This window comes from Bufo gargarizans, chromosome 3 (assembly GCF_014858855.1).
Source record: "Bufo gargarizans isolate SCDJY-AF-19 chromosome 3, ASM1485885v1, whole genome shotgun sequence".
Lineage (NCBI taxonomy): Eukaryota > Metazoa > Chordata > Amphibia > Anura > Bufonidae > Bufo > Bufo gargarizans.
The window spans coordinates 291,731,346-291,753,948 of NC_058082.1; the positions used below are offsets into that span (position 1 = coordinate 291,731,346).

General features: G+C 42.5%; 1 protein-coding gene across 1 annotated transcript in view; it reads right to left on the reverse strand.

Moving 5' to 3' along the window:
* NT5C1A (5'-nucleotidase, cytosolic IA) overlaps positions 1-18,876 on the reverse strand; it is a 55,530-nt gene extending 36,654 nt beyond the window's left edge. The window contains exons 1-3 of the mRNA XM_044286481.1: positions 18,418-18,876; positions 8,201-8,368; positions 6,016-6,145 (exon numbers count right to left, since the gene is read on the reverse strand). Coding sequence (XP_044142416.1) covers positions 6,016-6,145; positions 8,201-8,368; positions 18,418-18,546 — 427 coding nt within the window. The 5' untranslated portion in view covers positions 18,547-18,876. The remainder of the gene's footprint in view (positions 1-6,015; positions 6,146-8,200; positions 8,369-18,417) is intronic.
* Positions 18,877-22,603: the final 3,727 nt, after the last annotated feature.

Below are 22,603 nucleotides of genomic sequence, written 5' to 3' on the forward strand. Positions count from 1 at the left end.
CATTTACTTCTGTATTCACATTGATGCGCTTCTGTGTGCGTTTTTTTTCCTTACCAATTATAACTAATTTTGAATGCATTTGGCCGTCTAAGGGTTAATATAGGGGTTGGTAGGGCAACAGCGGTCGCTGTCCCCCTCCCCCCGTTTGCACATTCCGGAAGATGGTGCATCGTATGATAGCACATCACCTGGCTGTGCACCCTGGGCAGATTATCCTGTATTATGTTAGGTCTCACACACTACTTTGTATATTCGCTGAAGTGCTCCATTCATCTATGTTGTCTATGATGTGAGGGTCATGTGATGCACTATTGTGAACACGTGACCGCTCCTTCAGTGACGTCATGGACATGCGCAAGTTCAGTTCCGGGACGCTGTATCTACGAGACTCATCACGAAATTTTGTATCCACCTGCACCTTGAGCTTGCCTGATTCCATGCCCGGCCCTTCTATGATTCTGCTTACACAGGTGACAATTATACACTGTAGATTATCACTTGATTGTAATAATGATATATTTGCTGTACTGATGGCTTCATATATTAGAGGTATATGTATTCATGTATTTGGTTGCGTTGTCTCTCTGATATGATGTCCGGATGCACCCATATGAATTGATTTGCACTTTATTTTTCACTTTTTGTTTAAGTATCACTTATGTACAGTCATGTGAAAAAATTAGGACACCCTTTGAAAGCATGTGGTTTTTTGTAACATTTTTAATAAAAGGTTATTTCATCTCCGTTTCAACAATACAGAGAGATTAAAGTAATCCAACTAAACAAAGAAAACTGAAGAAAAGTCTTTTCAAGATCTTCTGTAAATGTCATTCTACAAAAATGCCTATTCTAACTGAGGAAAAAGATAGGACACCCTTGCCCCTAATAGCGAGTGTTACCTCCTTTGGCTGAAATAACTGCAGTGAGACGGTTCTTGTAGCCATCTACCAGTCTTCGACATCGGTCTGAGGAAATTTTACCCCACTCCTCAATGCAGAACTTTTTCAGCTGTGAGATGTTTGAGGGGTTTCTTGCACGTACAGCCCTTTTCAAGTCACCCCACAGCATCTCAATGGGATTCAAATCTGGACTTTGACTTGGCCATTCCAGGACTCTCCATTTCTTCTTTTTCAGCCAATCTTTGGTTGATTTACTAGTATGTTTTGGGTCATTGTCATGTTGCATGGTCCAGTTCCGCTTCAGCTTTAATTTTCTAACTGATGGTCTCACATGTTCTTCAAGCACCTTCTGTTTACACAGTAGAATTCATCGTGAATTCTATGATGGTGAGCTGACCAGGTCCTGCTGCAGCAAAGCAGCCCCAAACCATGACACTTCCACCTCCATGCTTCACAGTTGGTATGAGGTTCTTTTCTTGGAATGCTGTGTTTGGTTTACGCCAAACATGTCCTCTGCTGTTGTGTCCAAATAATTCAATTTTGGACTCATCTGTCCAAAGAACACTATTCCAGAAGTCCTGGTCTTTGTCAACTTTATCTCTGGCAAATGTCAGTCTGGCCTCGATGTTTCTCTTGGAAAGCAAAGGTTTCCTCCTTGCACACCTCCCATGCAAGTTAAACTTGTACAGTCTCTTTCTGATTGTAGAGGCATGTACTTCTACATCAACAGTAGCCAGAGCCTGCTGTAGTTCTCGAGATGACACTTTAGGGTTTTTGGAGACCTCTTTTAGCATCTTGCGGTCTGCTCTTGGGGTGAACTTGCTGGGGCGACCAGTCCTGGGCATGTTGGCAGTTGTTTTGAAAGCCCTCCACTTGTAGACTATCTTCCGGACAGTGGAATGGCTGATTTCAAAATCTTTTGAGATCTTTTTAAATCCCTTCCCAGACTCATAGGCTGCTACAATCTTTTTTCTGAAGTCCTCTGACAGCTCTTTTGCTCTCACCATGGTGCTCACTCTCACTTCAACAGTCAGGAGCACACCAAACTAAATGTCTGAGGTTTAAATAGGGCAAGCCTCATTCAACATGCAGAGTAACGATCTACTAATTATGTGCACCTGGTGTGATATACCTGTGTGAGATCTGAGCCAATTTAAGAGGGAATACATGTGAGGGTGTCCTATCTTTTTCCTCAGTTAGAATAGGCATTTTTGTAGAATGACATTTACAGAAGATCTTGAAAAGACTTTTCTTCAGTTTTCTTTGTTTAGTTGGATTACTTTAATCTCTCTGTATTGTTGAAACGGAGATGAAATAACCTTTTATTAAAAATGTTACAAAAAACCACATGCTTTCAAAGGGTGTCCTAATTTTTTCACATGACTGTATGTTAATGTGACATGACTATTTAAATACCCACAATTGTATTTGATGTATTGCTTGAAAATGGTCCCAGCAAGCGGACCGAAACGTCGCTGCTTGGGTGAATAAAGGATCTCACATTTTTCACCTTATGGATGTGCCGTGGTGTGTTAATTTTTCTGGCTATTGGACACTGTGGTTGAGTGTCGATACCGCTGGCACCCTACATCCGCTACAAGGAGTGCTGCCCTGAACTTTCATCTATATATATATATATATATATATATATATATTAGCAGAAGGACCTGTCTTTGCACGGGTATCTTTCATGTATTTCATTTAATGTTTGTGTGTCAGGTTAAAAGATATTCACAGTGTTCTCCATCACAGTGACCTCTACAACATCCCACCCCTTTAATAGTGACTTCCACAGTACCCTGATCCCTTAACAGTGACCTCCACAGTGCCCTACTGCCTTAACAGCGACTTCCACAGCAGCTGCCCCTTTAATAGTGGCCTCCACAGTCTCCTGCCCCCTTAACAGTGACCTCCACAGCGCCCACCCCTTTAACAGTGACCTCCACAACGGCTGCCCCTTTATTAGTGACCTCCACAGTACCCCATCCACTGAACAGTGATTTCCACAATAACCTTAACAATGACCTGTGCAGAGCTCTGTTCCCTTAAAATGTGACCTCCATAGCGGACCGTCCCCTTAACTGTGAACTCCATCGTTCCCTGCCCTCTTAACAGAGACCTCCACATTGCCCGCCCCTTTAACAGTGACTGTCACAGCACTTTGCTCCCTTAACAGCGACCCCCACAGTGACTGCCCCTTTAATAGTGACCTCCACAGCATCCCCCCAACAGTGATCTACACAGCACCCGCTTCTTAACAGTGACCTCCACACTGCCTGCCTCCTTAACAGTAACATCCACAGTGCCCATCCCTTTAACAGTGACCTCCACAGCAGATGCCCCTTTAACAGTGACTGCCACAGTATCCCACTGCTTTAAAAGTGACCACCCCAGAGCTGCTGCCCCTTTAATAGTGATCTCCACAGTCCCATGCCTCCTAAACAGTGACTCCACCGTGTCTATCCCTTTAACAGTGACCTACACAGCGGCCTCCCTCCTTAACAGTAGCAGCCACAGTGAACGCCCCTTTAACAGTGACCTACACAGTGGCCGCACCTTTATTAATGACCTCCACAGTACTCCGTCTTCTTAACAGTGATTTCCACAATATCCCGCCCCTTTAAGAGTGACTGTGTCATGGAAGTTCCTGTGACATGTGCCAGGAGATCAGTGAGACTGGCAACACGTGGTTTGATCTGACAGGTTCATTGTGGATCAATTTGTGCCTGCGTTGTTTCTGGTAATGGCCACACCCCTTGCCTCAGGTGTTGCTTATGTGGTCATTTTACCTTCCCTATTTATTATGGCTTCTACCACCATGCGTTTTAAACCTTCAGCCTTGTTGTGGATTGCTGGTGTCTGGATCTCGGCAGAGTTCCTCTGCTTCCATAGCTTCTTCCCCTTTTGTTTATTGTTTGGGTTTTCTTTTGTTGCTCTTTTCCCTGTCATTTGTGTTTAGGCCTGAGGGAGACTCCTGTTCGTCCTACCATTTGAAGTAATAGGTTGTCTATTTTCCTGACATTAGTACCAGGGTCCTACAGGGTGAGTTAGGATTTTAGGTTCCTGTGTATGAACTCACCTACCTCTGGGGTCAGTTCATACTTTAAGTCAGTCAGGACTTTGATTAGGGTTTCTCTAGGAGGAGACCTGCTCCTTTCCCTAGTTTCCAGGCCTTTTTCCCTCACCCCTTTACCTCCTACGTTCGGTGTGGGTTTTCCTCCCACACCAAAGCGTAACAGACCACCCCGGTACCCTGCTGCCTTAAACGTGACCCCCACAGTGGCCTTCCCTTTATTGATGACCTCCACAGTTCCCTGTTCCCTTAACAGTAACTTCCACAGTGCAAGCCCCCTTTAACAGTGACCTCCACAGCATCCCGCCCCTTAACAGTGACCTCCGCAGCGCCCGCCCCTTCAGCAGTTACCTTCACAGTGGCACCCCTTTATTAGTGACCTCCACAGTACCCCTTCTTCTTAACAGTGATTTCCACAATAACCTGCCCCCTTAACTCTGACCTCCATAGCGGACCATCCCCTTAACTGTGACCTCCACAGCAGCCTGCCCCTTAACTGTGACCTCCACAGCAGCCTACCTACTTAACTATGACCTCCACAGCACTCCGCTCCCTTAACAGTGTCATCCACAGTGCCCTGCCCCTTCAACGTTGACCTACAGCAGTGAAGAAAAATGGCTGGGTTGTTATGGAAACCTGGTATAAAACTGTGTGTATGTGGAGACTAAGGGCCTGCAAGCTTCTATTGGCTGATAAGGGACATGTGACCGTGTGTATGGCAGTTGGGCTATGAGGAGAAAGACCTGCAGGCTTCTATTGGCTAATGCAGGTCACTTTTTTAGAATATCTTAAGAACAGTACGTCCTAGAGAGCTGAGACCCGATCTAAAATCTTCCCGGACACCTGATATACCTATGTGCCAAATTTGGTGAAGATCGGTCCAGTTCTTTGGTCGCGCATAAGGAATAGACAGACAGAAACTAAATTTTATAAATATAAGAGATAGTGTTTCAAAAATAAAATAGTGCGTGCAATGGAATTACTTCAAGACAACACCCTTTAGTGATCTCTACAGCTCGAGGACTGACTTTTAAGTAATTACTAAGGTCAGGACTTGAAATGCAGCGGTATAATCCACAGCAAGATCCGTGACAAAATCTTGTTGATTTTTTTGGTGGATTTTGCTTTGGAGTTGTCATGGATTTCACCCTATATATTGCAAAGGGCGTATTATAAATTGACATGCTACAGATTTAAAATCTGCACTGCAGATCAATTTCCATGCTGATTCCCTGCACATTTTTACGCAGCGTGTAATAAGTTTTGATTCAATCTTATCCACTTTGTTCCTACTATAAAACTCAATTCAATTCCAAGGCAGAAAATCTTTAGCATGTATGCACATATCATTTAAATGGATTTTCCAGTAAAAAATATTTTTTAACAAGTTTTTGCCCCACACCGCTCCGGTGGTACATGCCGCCTCCGCTCTCTCCATCTTCCGGTCGCCTCACTGTTTACATCTGGTGGCTATGGGCATGGTCGCATGCACTGTTCCAGCCAATGACTGGCTTCAGCGGTGACGTGGTCAGAAGCAGCACGTCACCATACCTATAGCCACCTGGATATAAACAGTGCCGGGACCGGAAGATGGAGAGAGCGGAGGCAGCATGGACCAGGTAAGTATGAATCTTCTGTTTCACGGGCCACTTTTCAGGAACTTGTTAAAAAATCATTTTTACAGGAAAACCACATTTACAGCAGTGTCAACAAGGTATTTCAGCACAGAATGTATCATCAAAAAATGACCTATTGTTTAAATCACATTTTTAAAGAATTTTTGATGATGTTATTTTACATTTTCTAATTGTTTCCTTCTGTTTGTAAATATGATTATTACACTAAAGAAAGTAATGTTTTAAATATTCTAACATTGTTATATGCCAGGATAGACCATTTGCAGATGTGTTCACTAAGAGCTGTATTGCTACATCACTGTCCATATGACAGTTTATTACCCTGCAATGATAGCTAAAGAAAGTGCAGTCTAAATGTACTGTAATAAGCATCTGTTTAGTCACATCATAGAAAGTCCATACTTACTGTAATGGTTTATGGTATTAATGAGTCTTACTCCAACTTGTGCGTGGTTGTTGGTCATGAGGACTATGTCAAACAGATCCTCACTGTTAGGATATAGCTCACGTAGGTGAGCGTTAACAGCTTCCAGTGCCTGGCATAGAATGAAGACAGAGATGAATGCAGGGATATACAGTACAGCCGTTAACAGTTGACATTTGGGAAAATGATGTGCCTGTGTATTTTAAGACTTCCAGCTGAGCACATATCAACTCTACTTCCCAGCGCATATCAGGAAATGTAAGTATCAAGTTCCTGCCACATAGACCTTGATAAGCTTGAAACTTTATTTTACAGTGCATATACGAGATATCCCTTGGAAGACCATTCCTTATGTTGGAGCCAACACATTAATGGGTTATTCTGGTTAGGCTGAGTTCACACTTCAGTTATTTGGTCAGTTATTTCCATCATTTGGGGTCCATTCACACGTCCGTATAAATGGTACGGATCCGTTCCGCAATTTTGCCGAATGGGTGCGGACCCATTAATTTTCAATGATCTGTGAGGGTCTCAGGGCTAGGACCTCACCCATCTAATAGTTGTCCCCTAGCCACAGGCTAACTTTATATAACCTGAGTATTTATTTAAAGGCTTGTTCACACGACCGTGCCATGTTTTGTGGTCCGCAAATTGCAGATCCACAAAACACGGATGCCGCCCGTGTGTCTTCTGCAATTTGTGGAAGGGAACCTTTTATAGAAATGTCTATTCTTGTCTGCAAAACGGACAAGAATAGGACAGGATCTATAATTTATGCGGCGCCACGGAACGGAGAAACGGATGCGGACAGCACACAGAGTGCTATCCACATCTTTTGCAGCCCGATTGAAGTGCGGCTCGGATGCGGAACCAAACCACGGGCGTGTGAATGAGCCCTAAGTACTTTCTCTTTACTGTTATTTTTTGGTCTCTAAGGGTACAACCACACGTTTAGGTTCCCTGAAGCCAAAACCAGGAGTGAATTAAAAAAAAGAGGAGTCATATCTTTCATTTATCTACGTTTATGATCCACTCCTAAGTTTGGCTTACAAAACTGCATTGAGGAACCTGACAGTGTGGTCGTACACTTAGGCCACTTGCAGACGAGCGTTCCTCCCGCAGCGAGTCCGCAACGCAGCTCCCGGCATGACCTCCCAGTGCTGCCTGGGGTCACATAGCATTATATTGATTTATGATGCTATGTAACCCTTAGAGTTCTGAAATGTATTGGATAACACTGACATAATGCTGCCAGTGTTATCCAATACATTCCAGAACTGTAAGGGTTACATAGCATCATAAAGCAATATAATGCTATGTGACTCCCGGCAGCAGGGATGGGAGTTCAGGCCGGGAGCTGCACTGCAGACTCGCAGCGTGACAAACGCTCATCTGCAAGGGGCCTAAGAGTCAATATTGCGTTGTGTTTGCCATTATTTTTTACAACCAGGACACTCATCTGGACAGCTTGGAAACCAAATGCTCATTCCTGATAATAGACCTGTGTGAACCTGCCACTGATCACCTGCAATTCCTCATTCATTGATCGGAAGCGTTACTGACGCTGACACATTTCTGTGCAGCAGATTGTGCTGCGAGAAACAATGATCTGCCGCCCAGAAAAAATGAATCTGTATGAGGACATGTGATCACAGCAGCAATCGCTCGTCCCCATACAGAGGAGACGATTGCAGCATATAAATGATCAGCAGGCAATTATCAGGAATGAACAGTTTGTACCTGATAGTAGCCTTCTCAGTCAGCTCATGTAATTGGGCCTTTATTAATTAAAGGCATTACCCCCAGGATAGGCCACCACTAGCTGACTGACGGGGTCCGACACCCTGCACCCCCTTCAATCAGCTGTTTGGTTGTAGCTCTAGCGCCAGACACCGTCAACTGTGCAGTGGAGAGCTTGTTACTATAGCACTGCTCCCGTTGAAGTGAGTGGGAGTAGCACTGCAGTGATGAGCTCTGTCCATTACACCGTTAATGGAACTGTACAGTTCTGGTGCTGACTTTGAATAGCTGATCAGTGGGGATGCAGGGTATCAAACCTCTGCTGATCAGCTAGTAATGGCCTATTCTGTGGGTAGACCCTCACTCAGTAAAAGTTGGACAACCCCTTTAATGCAATTATATTATACTTGACTGCTTTTAGGCTTACCCTAACAAATGGAAATGCTGCTCCTGGATTAAATGGCTCATTCTCATGCTCCAGTTGGTATTTAACATATTCTTCTAGTCCCTGTTCCTCGAAAACTTTTTCTTCTTCTTCCATACGGAAAAGTGCCCGCGAAGAAACAGCAATGGTGATTGCATTCTGCGGTTTGGGCTGAAAGTAGAAAGGGGAAACATCTGCTGTCCGATCAGCCATAACACAGCAATTGCCTTTACACAATGGATTTTGGTGTACCAACACTAGGAACGTTTTTCTTAAGCAACATTGATTTTGCATTTCATTAGAAGGAATTTCCACTTATGGAAATCCCCTTTGCTTCTAATTTGAATGCTAGCAAATATTTTAAGTGGCCCTTGCTGTTTATGTACACCCCTTTCAAGAAATCATACATAGGAACTCTACTGATGCCTAAACCTTTGACTTGTTGGTCGCCCAATGTTACTGTGCTAGTGAATCAGTTTGGCCAGTTTTGCACATAACTTACTCCTTCCTATATTCTGTACTACTTTTGATCTAGCAGCGTTCACAGTAAGCACTAGTCAGTGTGGTCGGTGTTACATTTGATCTTGCCAAAAAGCTTATCATTGTCAACCAATATTAACCGGACAGAATGATATAAAAATAAAAACGGACCCCCAAGGAGTCATAATAATCACCAAAAAATGAAGCTGACTTTCGTGTATATAAAAATCCAAAAAGCTTTATTGTAAATATAAATGAACAGTACATACATGTATTATAAAACAGGCAGCACAAGGCGGGACACACAAATGAGGAGCAGGACCCAAGGAGAGGCCGGGAGATCAGTGCACGAAAATACAGGGAGAAAGAATACTAGCTGAAAGAGCATACCTCAGAGCCTCATGGCAGCAACGCCCCAAACACAATGCAAAAGAGGCAATTGTAGAGACTGAGGTTAAGATGGAAGGAACACAAATGAACACAATTAAACATACCCTGAATGGTGCAAAGATCTCTCGGCCAACTCCTGACCCAACGCCGTTTCGCCAGTAAATCTGGCTTCTTCCGGGCCTCCCTATGCTTGACTTTGTGGGCTCAGAGAGTTAAAGGAGTTGTGTCACAAAACATATGGGGTCATTTGTCAAACTGTTGTACAGTTGCCCATAGCAGACAATCAGATTCCACCTTTCATTTTCCAAAGGAGCTGTCAAAAATCAAAGGTGTAATCTGATTGGCTGCTATGGGCAACTAAGCCAGTTCTACTTTATACCAGTTTGATAAATGACCCCAATATTCAACATTTTTCAAACCACCCCCTGGATCTCAATATATTTGTAATTGCATGTAATTATTAATTTAATATAAATGTATCTGTATAGCGCCACTTGCCGTTTGTGCTTTTCCTTATTTTGTGTCCTTCTCACTAGCGTTAAAGTTTTCCGGTATTGAGTTCCGTCATAGGGGCTCAATATTGGAAAAAAACGTTTCAGTTTTGTCTCCATTCATCGCCAATGGGGACAAAACTGAACTGAACAGAACGGAATGCTCCACAATGCATTCCGTTCCATTTAGTTGCGTTCCCAGACCGGAGAGCAAACCACAACATGTTGTATTTTGCTTTCCGTCCTGGGGATGTGGAGCAAAACGGATCTGTCATAACCCCAATGCAAGTCAATAGAGACGGATCCGTTTTCTCTGGCACAATCTGCCACAATAGAAAACAGATCCATCCCCCATTGACTTTTAATGGAGTTAATGACGGATCCATTTGGGCAATGTTAAAAATATGTTAAAGATAATACAAACTGATCCGTTCAGACGGATGCAGATGGTTGTATCAGGTAAGTTGCTAGGTTAAAAACATTCGGGGCCTGGGCCCCTGATGTTTTGTCCCAGGCCCTGAACGTACTGCCTGCCAGATACAACTGTATTGCCATCCTCAGAACGGCAGTACAATTGAATCTAATGCCTTGCAAGAGCTGAAGGACCTGTCATCACAGTCCATGTGATCAGTTCTAAATGCAGTAGTTGAAAAGGACCTGCGATGATGTCACCATCATGTGACCAGTGCAGGAGAGGAGGGCTCAGCAGTGAAAAGAAGTCCTGGGAAGAGGCTGTGGTGAGGTCTGCTAGATGAGGAGGGGTAAGTGAAGGGGTAGATTACTCAGTATGAGAGGCAGAGCAATGTTGGGAGTTGTAGTTATTTAACTGGGACTGTATGTTAGGGCTGAAGTTATATAAGTGGGACAGTGGGGTGGAGTGATGTTATTTACATCAGAACTGAATATTGAGGGGTGATGTTATTTACATGGGACTTTATGTTGAAGGTGGCTGGGGAGGGGGTGATGTTATTTATGTGGGACCATATTTTGGAGGGGGCTGTAGATAGGGTGTGATGGTATTTACATGGGACTCTATAGCGGAGGAGGGAATTAATGTTATTTACATGGGACTGTTTGGTGGAGGTGCTGAAAAAATTATAATTTCTGAGGACAGTAAACAGAGGAATATAACTACAGGGGGCACTGCAGGGGGACATTATAAATACTGGGGGCGCTTCAAGGCGAGCATTATAACAATATAAATACTGGGGGCAGTGTGTGGGCATTATAACAGTAGGGGGCAATATAAATACTGGGGCACTTCAGGGTGAGCATTATAACAGTAGGGGGTATTATAAATACTGGGGGACTGTCGGGACATTTTAAATCCAGGGGACATTATGTTGCTGGCCAGCTAAGACCTGTCCTAGATTGCTAGTATAACTGTATATGTGTATACAGCTAGACCTGCCAATAGCCTTAATACAGTTCCTATGTTTATGTGTTAAAGACAAAAGCAGAGTTATTTACTGTGACATCATGTTTTGGATGTCATATAACTGGTATATTTTATGTTCATAGAAGCAGAAAAAGATAATATGCCTTTAAGATTAATTTCGTAATGTAGGGTAAGCTCAGTGACACAGCAGAAACAACAGAAAGCATAGTGTTAATCTGTTGATGCTGGGCAGAAGTCTAAACCAATCACAGCCAGCTTCTCACACAGCAAGAGTTTTAACCAATTACAGCCAGCCTCACACACAGCCTGTCTGGGAATTCTCCCAGCTCCTGCTGCTAGAATCATTATTCACCAAAGACAGGAGCTGAAGAGACATTCACTCCACCGAGAGCTGTGTTTTTATGGAAGCAGGAGAGGCCAAAATAGGAATTTAAAACAGTTATATAATGTTTGTGTTGTTAGTATTGTAATTAGAACTGTATACTGAACTAGATATATATGTGTTTACTTACAGTTCCATCAATTACGACCATACCAGATCATACTCAACCAATCTTCAAATAGTCACTGCTAACTGCATACTGCAAGTAGAACTATTAGTTAGACTTCAGATATACCTCTCAGAGAGATCATAAAGTGCTTAAATAATTTAAAGTGACAATACAGATACTGAAGAGATAAATATATCCACCATTTTATGTTGAATGACAAGATTGAACAGTTGAACCACCATCTTATGCATACCGCCATTTTGTGATATCTTTTCAACACATGTTTTGTACATGGATTATCTGTTGCGGAGGCGGCAGTGTTATATATGAAGAAAAGTTGAAGTCAATAAAGTAGTTATTTCAAGCATTTGGTGTGCTCTTTAACCTACTGTTTCCATAGAACGGCGCTAGAAGAATTACAGAGTAATAGACAGTCTGGTTAGACTAAAAAGTCAGAGATATAAAAATTCTAATAATGGCACAGCGCAAAAGGCACTTTATAGTGCTGCGCCTGCCACACATTAAGCGTTCTTATTACTACTGGGGGCTCTATAGGAGGGACTTATAGATAAACATTATTTCTATTAAGAGCATTATGGGGGGCCTTATTACTACTGAGGGGTCTGTAGAAAGCTTTATTACCACTGGGATAACAATTGGGGCCTTATTTCTACTAGGGGCTCTGTAAGGACATTATTAATACCAGAGGGCTCTTCTACTAATGGAGGCACTCTTGGGGAGCACTATCACTGTTGGGGGCACTGTAGCGGGTAGTATTACTAGTGAGGGCATTCTAGAAGGGAATTACTATTGGTGGGACTATGAGGAGTACTATTACTATGTGGGGCACTCATTTTTCTTCAGGATAGTATTTGGAGGTAGAGAAAAGTGAGGAAGCTAAGATGTCTGTGTTTCACACTCTGCAGAGATGAGGCGGCTGAGAGAAGTTGACCGGACCGAATGGAGAAGACGATGACAGAGAAGATCTACATCAGAAGAAACATCACCTGGGAGGTACTGGATGTGAAAGGTACGTGCTGCTGTATAGCAGTTTAGCAAGTACAGTAAAATGTCTTCAGTGCTAGTGTTTGCAGGGGGAGGGGTTGACTTAGAGAATTGGGCAATACTCATTGGGGCTTGGGCCCGGATCTTTTGAGACCCTAGCAACGCTCCTGGTTTGTATTATCAGTAATGGAACCATTTTTGCTGGACTCTGCAGGATCCAGCAAAAACACTAGTGTAAAATTAGCCTAAACTGGTCGAACATGCTCAGTTTTAGGGTCCATTCACACGTCCGTTGTTTCTTTCCGGATCCTTTCCGTTTTTTTGCAGAACGGATGCGGACCAGTTGCGTACCCATTCATTTTCAATGGGTTCTGAAAAAGTCAGTTTCCGTTGTTCCGTTCCGCATGTCTGAAAAAATATAAAACTTGTCCTATTATCATCCGCAAAATCGGATCCTGGTACAATACAAAGTCAATGGATCCGCAAAAAACGGATGACATACGGAAACATTTTCAGGAACAACGGATCCGCAAAAAACGGACCGAAATTCAGGATATAGAAAAATACTGACGTGTGAATGGACCCTTAATCTTCAACTGCCACCAGCCATGTTCTGGTAAAATCTGTGGCAGTTACAGGGAGAGAGCTTTAGCAGAAAGGACATGCCCCCTGAGCTGCCAGGCTCAAGATAATCTAGCAGAGCAATTGGATCAGTAAATCTCTGGACCCATGTGTGGTACAGGGCTGGTTCTAGCTTTGTTAGAAAGGTATTGTCCCGTAATATATGATTTATTTTTTATTACATAAATCAAAGCATACTGCTTTAACCCCTTCACGACTGCTATACGGCTATATACGTACTATAAACATCATGGCAGCTGCCACGGCATCAATGGGGTTAATAGAGGGAGGGGGCTCCCTCTCTCAACCATCCGGCTGCTGCGCTGCGATGGCAGCGGCCTGATGGTTGCCATGGCAACCTGACGACTTGCAAAGGCGTCCTGTGTTGCCATCTACGAGGAAACCTGCAAGAGGATTGCAAAGCATAATACACCAATCAGCCCCACTAGATCTTCAAGATCCAAGTGGGACATAATAAAAAAAAAAGTGTGAAAAAAATAAAAAAATAAATAGCCTTTTCACATATGCACTCATTTAGTGGGATTAAAAAATGAAAAAATAAAATAAAAATCACATATTAGGTATCACCGCGTCCGTAACTTTAGGCTCTATAAATATATCACATGATCCACCCCGTACGATAAACACCATAAAAAAATATTTAAAAACTGCGTAAAAAAAAGCTATTTTTGTCACCTTACAACACAAAAAGTGCAACATAAAGTGATAAAAAAGGTGTATGTCCCACAAAATGGTACCAATAAAACAGTCACCTCATCCTGCAAAAAATGAGCCCCTACATAATAAAATCGCTTAAAAAAAATATATATATATAGCGCTTAGAACATGGAGACACTAAAACATCATTTATTTGTTTCAAATATGCTATTATTGTGTTAAAATACCTTAACTGCATGTTACCATTGACAGTGATAGTCTTTGTTTGGCTCACTAGCTAGGTTCCTTGTTCCCTGTTCCTACATTGTTGATTGGTTCCTCTGTGTCTCTGACCCCGGCTTGTCTTCTGACCTCTCTCTGTCTCAAGTTTTGGCAATGCATAACCCGTCTGGTTCTGACTCATTTCTGACGACTCTGGTATTGTGTTTATCTGTCTGTCATAATCCGTCTCTGCACTTTAGTAGCGTAAGGACCGTCAACCAGTTGCAGCCTAGGCATTTAGGGCTTGTACTGCAAGTAGGTAACTGACATTACAAGACTTCCAAAATGTTTAGGTTTTTTTTCTACCTTATTTAACTCATAATAAAATACAATAACCTTATTATATGGAGAATAGAGGTTTTCTATACCTAGAAGGCTAATACATATTAATGGTGTCTTTATAATCATATTCTGCCTGTGAATAAACCAGACACAATATATGGGAAGAGCCAACACTGACAGTATTGGTGGGGTGACATTTTGTTTATCGGTTGGACAACCTATTTAAGGCTTTACCATTTGTTAGTGTTTCTTGCTTCGAGATGTCACATTTTGCATCACCATAATTATGGCCATGTGGCTGCCTAATGTCATTATTTGACCTGATTAGGCCATTTTGGCAGTTAATTACATTAACGTTAAAGCACATTGTATTTTAGCATTGGTTTGACTATATAATAGTGGAAAATATATAAGTGCTATCTATTTATCATTTTCACCTGACTGGAAAGCTTAGAATTGTCATTATAAATTGCAGAGTGCTATAACTACCATATAGTGCTGATTGTTACTAGAAATTACTAGTATTATTTTTTTGTGCAATATTTTTTTCTATATTAGGCTAAGGCTAGTTTCACACTAGCGTTAAACATCTCTGGCAGGCTGTTCTGGCAGGGGGCATATGTTTAGATCTGATACCTCCTGATACCCGCCGGCCCCATTATAAAAATATTAAAAAATTGTTGGTATTTTATTAATTTGTACTCATATATTCCATTTTTCACATAGCCACTAGAGCAGACAATAGCCTTTGCTTCCTGTGTTCTGCAACTCACTTGTCAACTCTGCTGTATAGATTGGGACACCAAGAAAAGAGTCACTTCATTATCATTAGAGGATATAGTGACAGCTATATTGTACTGCTAGATTAGATGGATAGTAATAGATACAGATATGCCTTAAAGGGGTTGTCCAGGTGAATGAATGAATGATCTTTAAATATCAAAGAAAAGTCAATAAGTTAATACAGTCTCCAGGATGTGATGGGAGTAAAGCCCCAACCCAAGGCCAAAAAATGACAGGGATGATACATATTAAAAGGGGTTGTCGGGGTTCAGAGCACACAATCGTGCAGGGCAAGGGCTGTTTGTTTAAGTTTGGACACTGCTAGTTGCGATTGTGCAGATCGAGTTGTGTATGAGTTCAGTTCTGAACCCAAACAACCCCTTTAAGGCTACTTTCACACTCGTGTTTTGGCTTTCTGTTTGTGAGATCCGTTCAGGGCTCTCACAAGCGGTCCAAAACGGATCAGTTTTGCCCTAATGCATTCTGAATGGAAAAGAATCCGCTCAGAATGCATCAGTTTGCCTCCGTTCTGTCTCCATTCCACTCTGGAGGCGGACACCAAAACGCTGCCTGCTTGACGAAGCGGAGCCAAACGGATCTCTGACACAATCAAACGTTTTCTCTGACACAATCTGGCACAATAGAAAATGGATCTGTCCCCCATTGACTTTTAATGGTGTTCAAGACGGATCCGTCATGACTATAGAAGACCTAATAGAACCGGATCCGTTCATGACGGATGCATGCGGTTGTATTATTGTAACGGAAGCATTTTTGCAGATCCATGACGGATCCACAAAAAACGCCAGTGTAAAAGTAGCCTAATATGTATCACCCCTGTCACTTTTTGGTCTTGGGTGGGGGATTTGCTCCCATCACATCCTGGAGACTGTATTAGCTTATTGACTTTTCTTTGATATTTAACTATCATTCTTTTCAGTTGCCATAAAGCACACAAACCTTTGTGTTCTGTGTGTACAACAGGTACACAACTTTTTAGCTCCAATGGCAACACTGTCAGATTGTACTACTCCCAAGGGCTGAAAACAATTGTTTTTAATACTTCTGGTAGAACTGACACTTTGTTTGCCGGGTGCATGGCTTCAGAAGTCAATGTATCACACGGGGATACAAACCACCATAGAGAGAATGTCAGTCATCCACTGGTTTCTCAGGTCTGAACTAAACATAACACAGTATCAGTCTTGTTGGAATTGCTGTTTGATTTTAGGCCCACAACTATAAGACAGTTATGCCATATACTGTAGATGCCATAAATATCTATGATGGCAATACCGCTTTAAAATAGAACTCATACAGGACACAGGGCCCCATAATAGTGCCAGCCACACATTGCGCCATCAGAACGTCAATGTCCTTGCTCATGCGCTGCTCCTCCCCTATCTGACATGGAAGATACACATGAGCAACCACAAGAGGGCGCTCACATGTATCTTCCATGACCTGCACTGATGTCTATAATCAGTATAGGGATAAACTCGACACTTCATTCATTGCATCAGAAGGACGCGGCTGTTCTTTTACAGACATGTCTTTCTGAACAATTGGGATACCCGTATCCTAGTGCTTGGTGCTCTATCAAATACAATTTTGGATCATAAGTGGGCCCCCTATGCGGCATTCCTGGTCTATACAGGAATTAAATGTGTGTCTCTAATATCGCAGAACATAATTTTAAACATTTAAAGAGAAGTTGTCATCAGTGACCAGTCCAACAATTGTTTGTATGGACATATTGAAAATACTGATTAAAACGCAGTTTTTCTTTTGTTGATCAAAGGCTCCTTACCCGAGTTATGATACTTTTTCTTTATATGCAAATTAGGCCTTTGGTGCAATGAAGGTCTCACCATTGCTCTTGTTGCACCTAAGCTCTATTTTCTGTGGCCAGCCCCTCCCTCACTACTTTTCACTGCCTGGTCCTGTCAATCATTGCATCCAGGGAGAGCTCACCACAGAAAGGAGCAGAGCTTGGGTGCAACAAGAGCAATGATGACGCCCTCATTGCCCCAAAAGTGTAATTTGCATATTAAGAAAAAGCATCAGGACTCAGGAACGGAGCCTCGGATCAACAAAAGAAAAATAGTTTCAATCATGTGAACCACAGCTATGTGTCTATGCAAATAGTTTGATAGGGAGGTCGTTAGTGACCGATTCCCTTTAAAAAATAATTTCCTTCTACATAAGACTAAAATGAAATACATAACACATCCCCTTTTAAAATACATCTACACAATTCTGTTCTAGTACAATAGAGAGCTTTATTATATGCTCACAATCTGGACTTTAATGATCAAAATTTATGTTTAATGACGTTAGCGTTTGATGATTAGACGTAAAGCGTTTTAGCAGCTCTGTGTGATAGAGATCTTGTTTACTACGCTAGCCAATATGACGCTGCTAAAGCAAAGGTTGGGGGTGGGTTAGCTCATTTTGCAGATGCAAGGTTTTAAGCATACTGTCATCTCTTTTCTACTTTCACGTGTCGTCCTCTTCGTCTCAGTTTTAATTGATTTCATTTTAATTTATTTAGCAAGCTCCTGGTTGACAATTTCACCACGTTCCTCATGCCATCATTTCCATGTTCAAGTCTGACTATTTTTAAGTTTCATCTACTCGTATGATAGCATCCATCTGAACTTCGATATCTCCTATACCATTCTAGTGATTTTTGGGGGGGCCTGATTAGTGCAAATATCATGGCCTCCCATTCTCCTGCTCCTTTTTTCAGTCTACTTGCTTAGTAAAGATGCAGCAGTTACGGATAGCGGATAGGAAGGACTGATCAACACATAGTTGAATGGAATCGGTAGGTAAATTAGTCTTCTAATGTAGTAATAGTAATATCACGTGCACCTATGGCCATATATATATGTCCACTCATGTACGCAGGCTATATATATATATATATATATATATATATATATACATGACATTTTTCTTTTGGAGTAGGGTCATAGGTTGGGGACCTTGGCTGAATTCCCTGTCCACATCCCCTGCTAGTCCCACAGCTGAAGGTCAGTTGCGAAGCTTTCTGCACAATCACCTTCATGAGAACTAGGGACATTAGCTGCTGTCACTGCATGGACAACACATACAGCAGCACATCTCTCCTAGTAGAAGTTAACCCCGTATGCAGATAAAAATAGAATATGAAGAATGAGTGACATGATAAGATGAGTAAGAGTATGTGTCCATGGCATGCCGTGTACTTAGGTGGCTGAACCAAACAAGTTGCTCAATTGTCACCAAGAGTACATTGCATTCTGTGCTTGGAATAGATATTATCAATGCGTCTTCATATAGCTTAGTACATACCGATTTTGGCTTCTTGGTTGGAGTTAGGTTTTCGTAGAATACCTTGGCGTCTTCCAGTTTTTGCTTCTCTCCAGGGCCTTGGCTGCTCTGGGGTCCTCCCTCAGCCGCGTCCCTGTGGCCAGGCAGCATATTTCAGTGCAGATTGCTGAGTCGATAGGCTTGGGTACGGCTAATGCCTGTGCGTGATGGAGAGCGGATGAGCAGCCTAGCACTTGCCTCTGTGCCCTTCTTCCTAATTCTCACCCAGCGATTGCTCTGTTCCCCCTGTCATCTCTGTCAGTAGGCGTTCTGCTGGGCAGCTTTTCTGTGAAAGGACTGCTTATTGTCTTCTTGTTATCTGCTCATTCTCTTAGCTTGTCTCTGAAGGTCTCCCTTTGCCTCTCCCTTCACTAGTGACAGGTCTTTATAAGGCATCCCATGAGCCCCCTGTGTTCCCAGCTCCTGATTCCATGAAATGGAGAAGGGAGGGATAAATATATACTATGCACAACTCCCCAGATCAGATGAAGGTTTCCTCCTCTCCTCAGGCTCGTCAGTACAGCTTTTCTCATAGGCTGGTCAATCTGCCTGAGAAACAGAGTCATGAAAGCAAAGCTGGAGTCTCCTGAGGTTAAAGGATCCACCCATATCCTGGCAACAAATTCCTTGCAATTGATTTCCTACCAATTGTGGCATATTTCACAGTTCACTTACCTTCCATGGCTCATATTCAATCTTTATTGTTACATAGTCTGCTGTATGATGTTGCATAAGTGCAATCAGTCAAAAGAACATCCACTGCAGATACCAGGTGGTTTGCGATTAGTCATAAGGCTTATTAATAATCCAGACTTAGGTTAGTAGGCAATGGCTTTTTATTTTCATCTAGCTGAAGGGTTGATACCAGCCATTTTGGTCATTGCGGCGGTATGCCGCTCAGTTTAGATGAGATGCCTTTGTGAAATGCCTGGTACATGTTATCTATGTTTTGCACTATTTTTTTTTTATTATTTTCTTTTTCCTATTGTTGAGTGAAAGTAATATAATGTCAGTTCTTTGTAGCTACAAATTCACGTAACTTCGCCAGTGTTGTGAATTCTTTCAAGACAAGGTGCCTGCTGTGATATCTTTGAAACAGTTTTTGAGTATGATAAAGTTTATTGGTCTTAAGGGCACCATGGATGATAAAGCTCATTTGGTCAAGATTGCTGTAAGAAGAAATTCATGTAGAGATCATGTAACCAGAACAATCTTGCTTTCTAATTCAAAAGGGTTGTCTGGGTTCAGAGGTGAACCTGGACATATCCCCATGTTCACCCCTCCGGCCCCCCTGATATGAGCATTGACTATGCTCTCCTTTGCCCTGCGCTGAATCGCACAGGGCAAAGTAATTTTTTGGAGATCCGGTGACGTACCGGGCTCTCCATAGGAACTGCTAGGCGGAGGCTAATGGGCGGGCTTTAGTGCTGCCCTAGTCTGTAAAACCGCTAGGGCAGCGCTAAAGCCCGCCCATCAGAGCTGGTGATGTCACTAGGCTCACTGCTAGGCGGAAGCCTCTGCCTAGCAGTGTAATAATATAAACAAGAAAGCTGAATCGCGCAGGGCGAGGGAGAGCATCGGCGCATTAAATGCGCCGATGCTCATATAAGGGAGGCAGGAGGGGTGAAAATGGGGACAACCCCTTTAATTTTCAGCTCTTCCTGTTGCCTATATTTATAGGAGGAGTTTATCAAGGACCAGCATTTTATGCCAGTCTTTCATATTCCCTTTGCTGCTAGAGGATGCGCTTACCATATGATACAATACACTTTATTGATCCCAAGGGAAATTTTAGTATCACAACAGCTCATCAAAGACATGAATTATAACAGTAGACAAAACCAACCGGGGACATGAAACCACCGCATACAATCACCATACATTAATATCAATGACAAGTCAGTACAATAAACAGTCAGTGGAGAAGAATGCTGCATTTACGTGCAGCGATCTCCTCCACAGTATGGGGAACAGAAATTACTAATGCCATCGCTCGTCCCCAGGGGCGTAGCTATAGGGGGTGCAGAGGTAGCAGTCGCTACTGGGCCCAGGAGCCTGAGGGGGCCCAAAGACACTTGTGCCGCATATGAAGACACCAGTATTATAGAAAGTGCATGCTGGTCAAGTTACACCTCTGGCTGGAGGGAAGGGTTTAGGTAAAAAATTTGGCATGGGGGAGGGGGTGCCTCAGGCAGCATGAAGGCTATGTGCGCCCCTGCCATTGGCCACAAAGCACTGAGTAAAGGGGGGCCCAAGCAGAACCCATGACCCTTTAGCTACGCCCCTGCTCGTCCCCATACAGAATCATTGTTTGCTGGCAGCAGAGTGCTATATAGACAGCACGATCTGCTCCCACCAGATGATGATTTAGGTGTCCACCCGAACAATCCTATTAAATGGTGACGCCTTTACTCTGGAAGATTATTGCTAATGAGCATCTGTATGAATGCTTGTTAACAATAATCTTCCTGAACAGTACTATGACACAACATCAAATTCCCTTTAAAGGTTTAACACTTGATATTCACCCCCATAGCTGTCAGTACAAATGTATTTATTTCCTGTATCTTTCCCTTTTATATCTTTTTATAACGGTTACTGAAAGTACTCCTCTGCCTAATAAACAGCTTATGTTTCATTATCTCCATAAACTTCTCAAAGGGGTATTCCCATTTGCTCGTTGATCAGGTAATCGATGGAACTTTTATACTGACAGATCATTGCTAACGAGCGATCCTCTGAACGCTTGTTATCGATGATCTGGCCGACCCTTGACCATTATAATACAGCCATTAAAATTCTTTGCTCCACTATCTACTCACAAGCTTAATTTATGATAAGATGCACACCTCATCATTAATTAGGTGCATCTTCTGGCAGTCCGTGCCCCTAAACTGAAATCTGTGCCAGCCCATACAGCCCTCCCCCACCATGCCCGCTTTTTAGAAAGTTACGAGGGTAGCATAGAAACGCCACTTGCACCTAGATTTACGTGTATTGGGGTGGGGGGTGGAGTTCAATTGTTTTTAACCAGTAGACTGGTGTAGGGACGATGACAAATTCCCCTCACAATGTCTGTATTGACTGAATAGGTCAGTCTGGTTTTCCTTTACACGGCATCAGTCAAGCAGCATGATCGGTGATTGCACTCTAGACCTCAAATGAGGTAGAAGCATAGGTGTTTAAGATGACAAGAACTATGCTTTCTGAGCAGATTAAGTACATGAATATCCAGCATATACAATAATTAAAATGGATGTCCGCATTAGAAACCCAATTTTCAAGTACCCTATTAGGAAATTCTGAGTAACTAGATTAGGGTCCCTTATACAGGACTCTCATCTCAGTTATAAGCCAAGGAGGAGAGCAGCTACAGTACACAGAGGATATTTCGATCCTGAGGTAGCACCCATGCAATACACAAACAGTTGTCCAATGGCATTCAGATATGTTTTTAGATTACATTAACCCCCCAAAAAGTGTGCATTTATGTACCCCCTCTGTGTCTCCCTTCCCCCCATGCACCTAGCCAAGTCTTTCTCCAAATCCAGAGCTACAATATGGTTAAAAATAATTTCAGTAATAGGCAATGGATGTAGGTTTGTTTGCTTGTTCCTTATCTAAAATCTTGTTAAATATCGGCCTTACAAGATGATACATGTTGGGAAAGTAAAAATGTGAAATGATTCTATATAAATACATGGTGGAAAAAAAGTAATAAAGTATTGTTATAAGTCTCCAATTGTAATGGAATTAAGTTTCATAAAGGAAGTTTTCAAACATGAGAACTTATGACGGGTTTACACGGCTTAAGGAGCAGCCGATTATCGAGAACTGGCTATCCCTACAACTGGCTGGTCGTTCAGTGTGGGCAAAGCTCTGCATTTACATGGAGTACAGTATGAGAACGAGTGATTGCTACTGCTATTGTTGGTCCTCATACGGCATCACCGATAATCTGCCCAACAGTCAGGCCATGTGAAGCCGCCATTAGCTGTGCTGAGAAGTGTTTTTCTATCTAACAATAATTAGCGGATTAGTCCTACAGGACTAGTGTTCCTCCTCAGATTACAGCTGATCAACGGACATGCCATCAGCAGGTCTCCTGTGATAAGCTTATGTGGAAACCTTAAAAAAAAGAGAGTCTTAAGGCGCCTTTACACTGGCA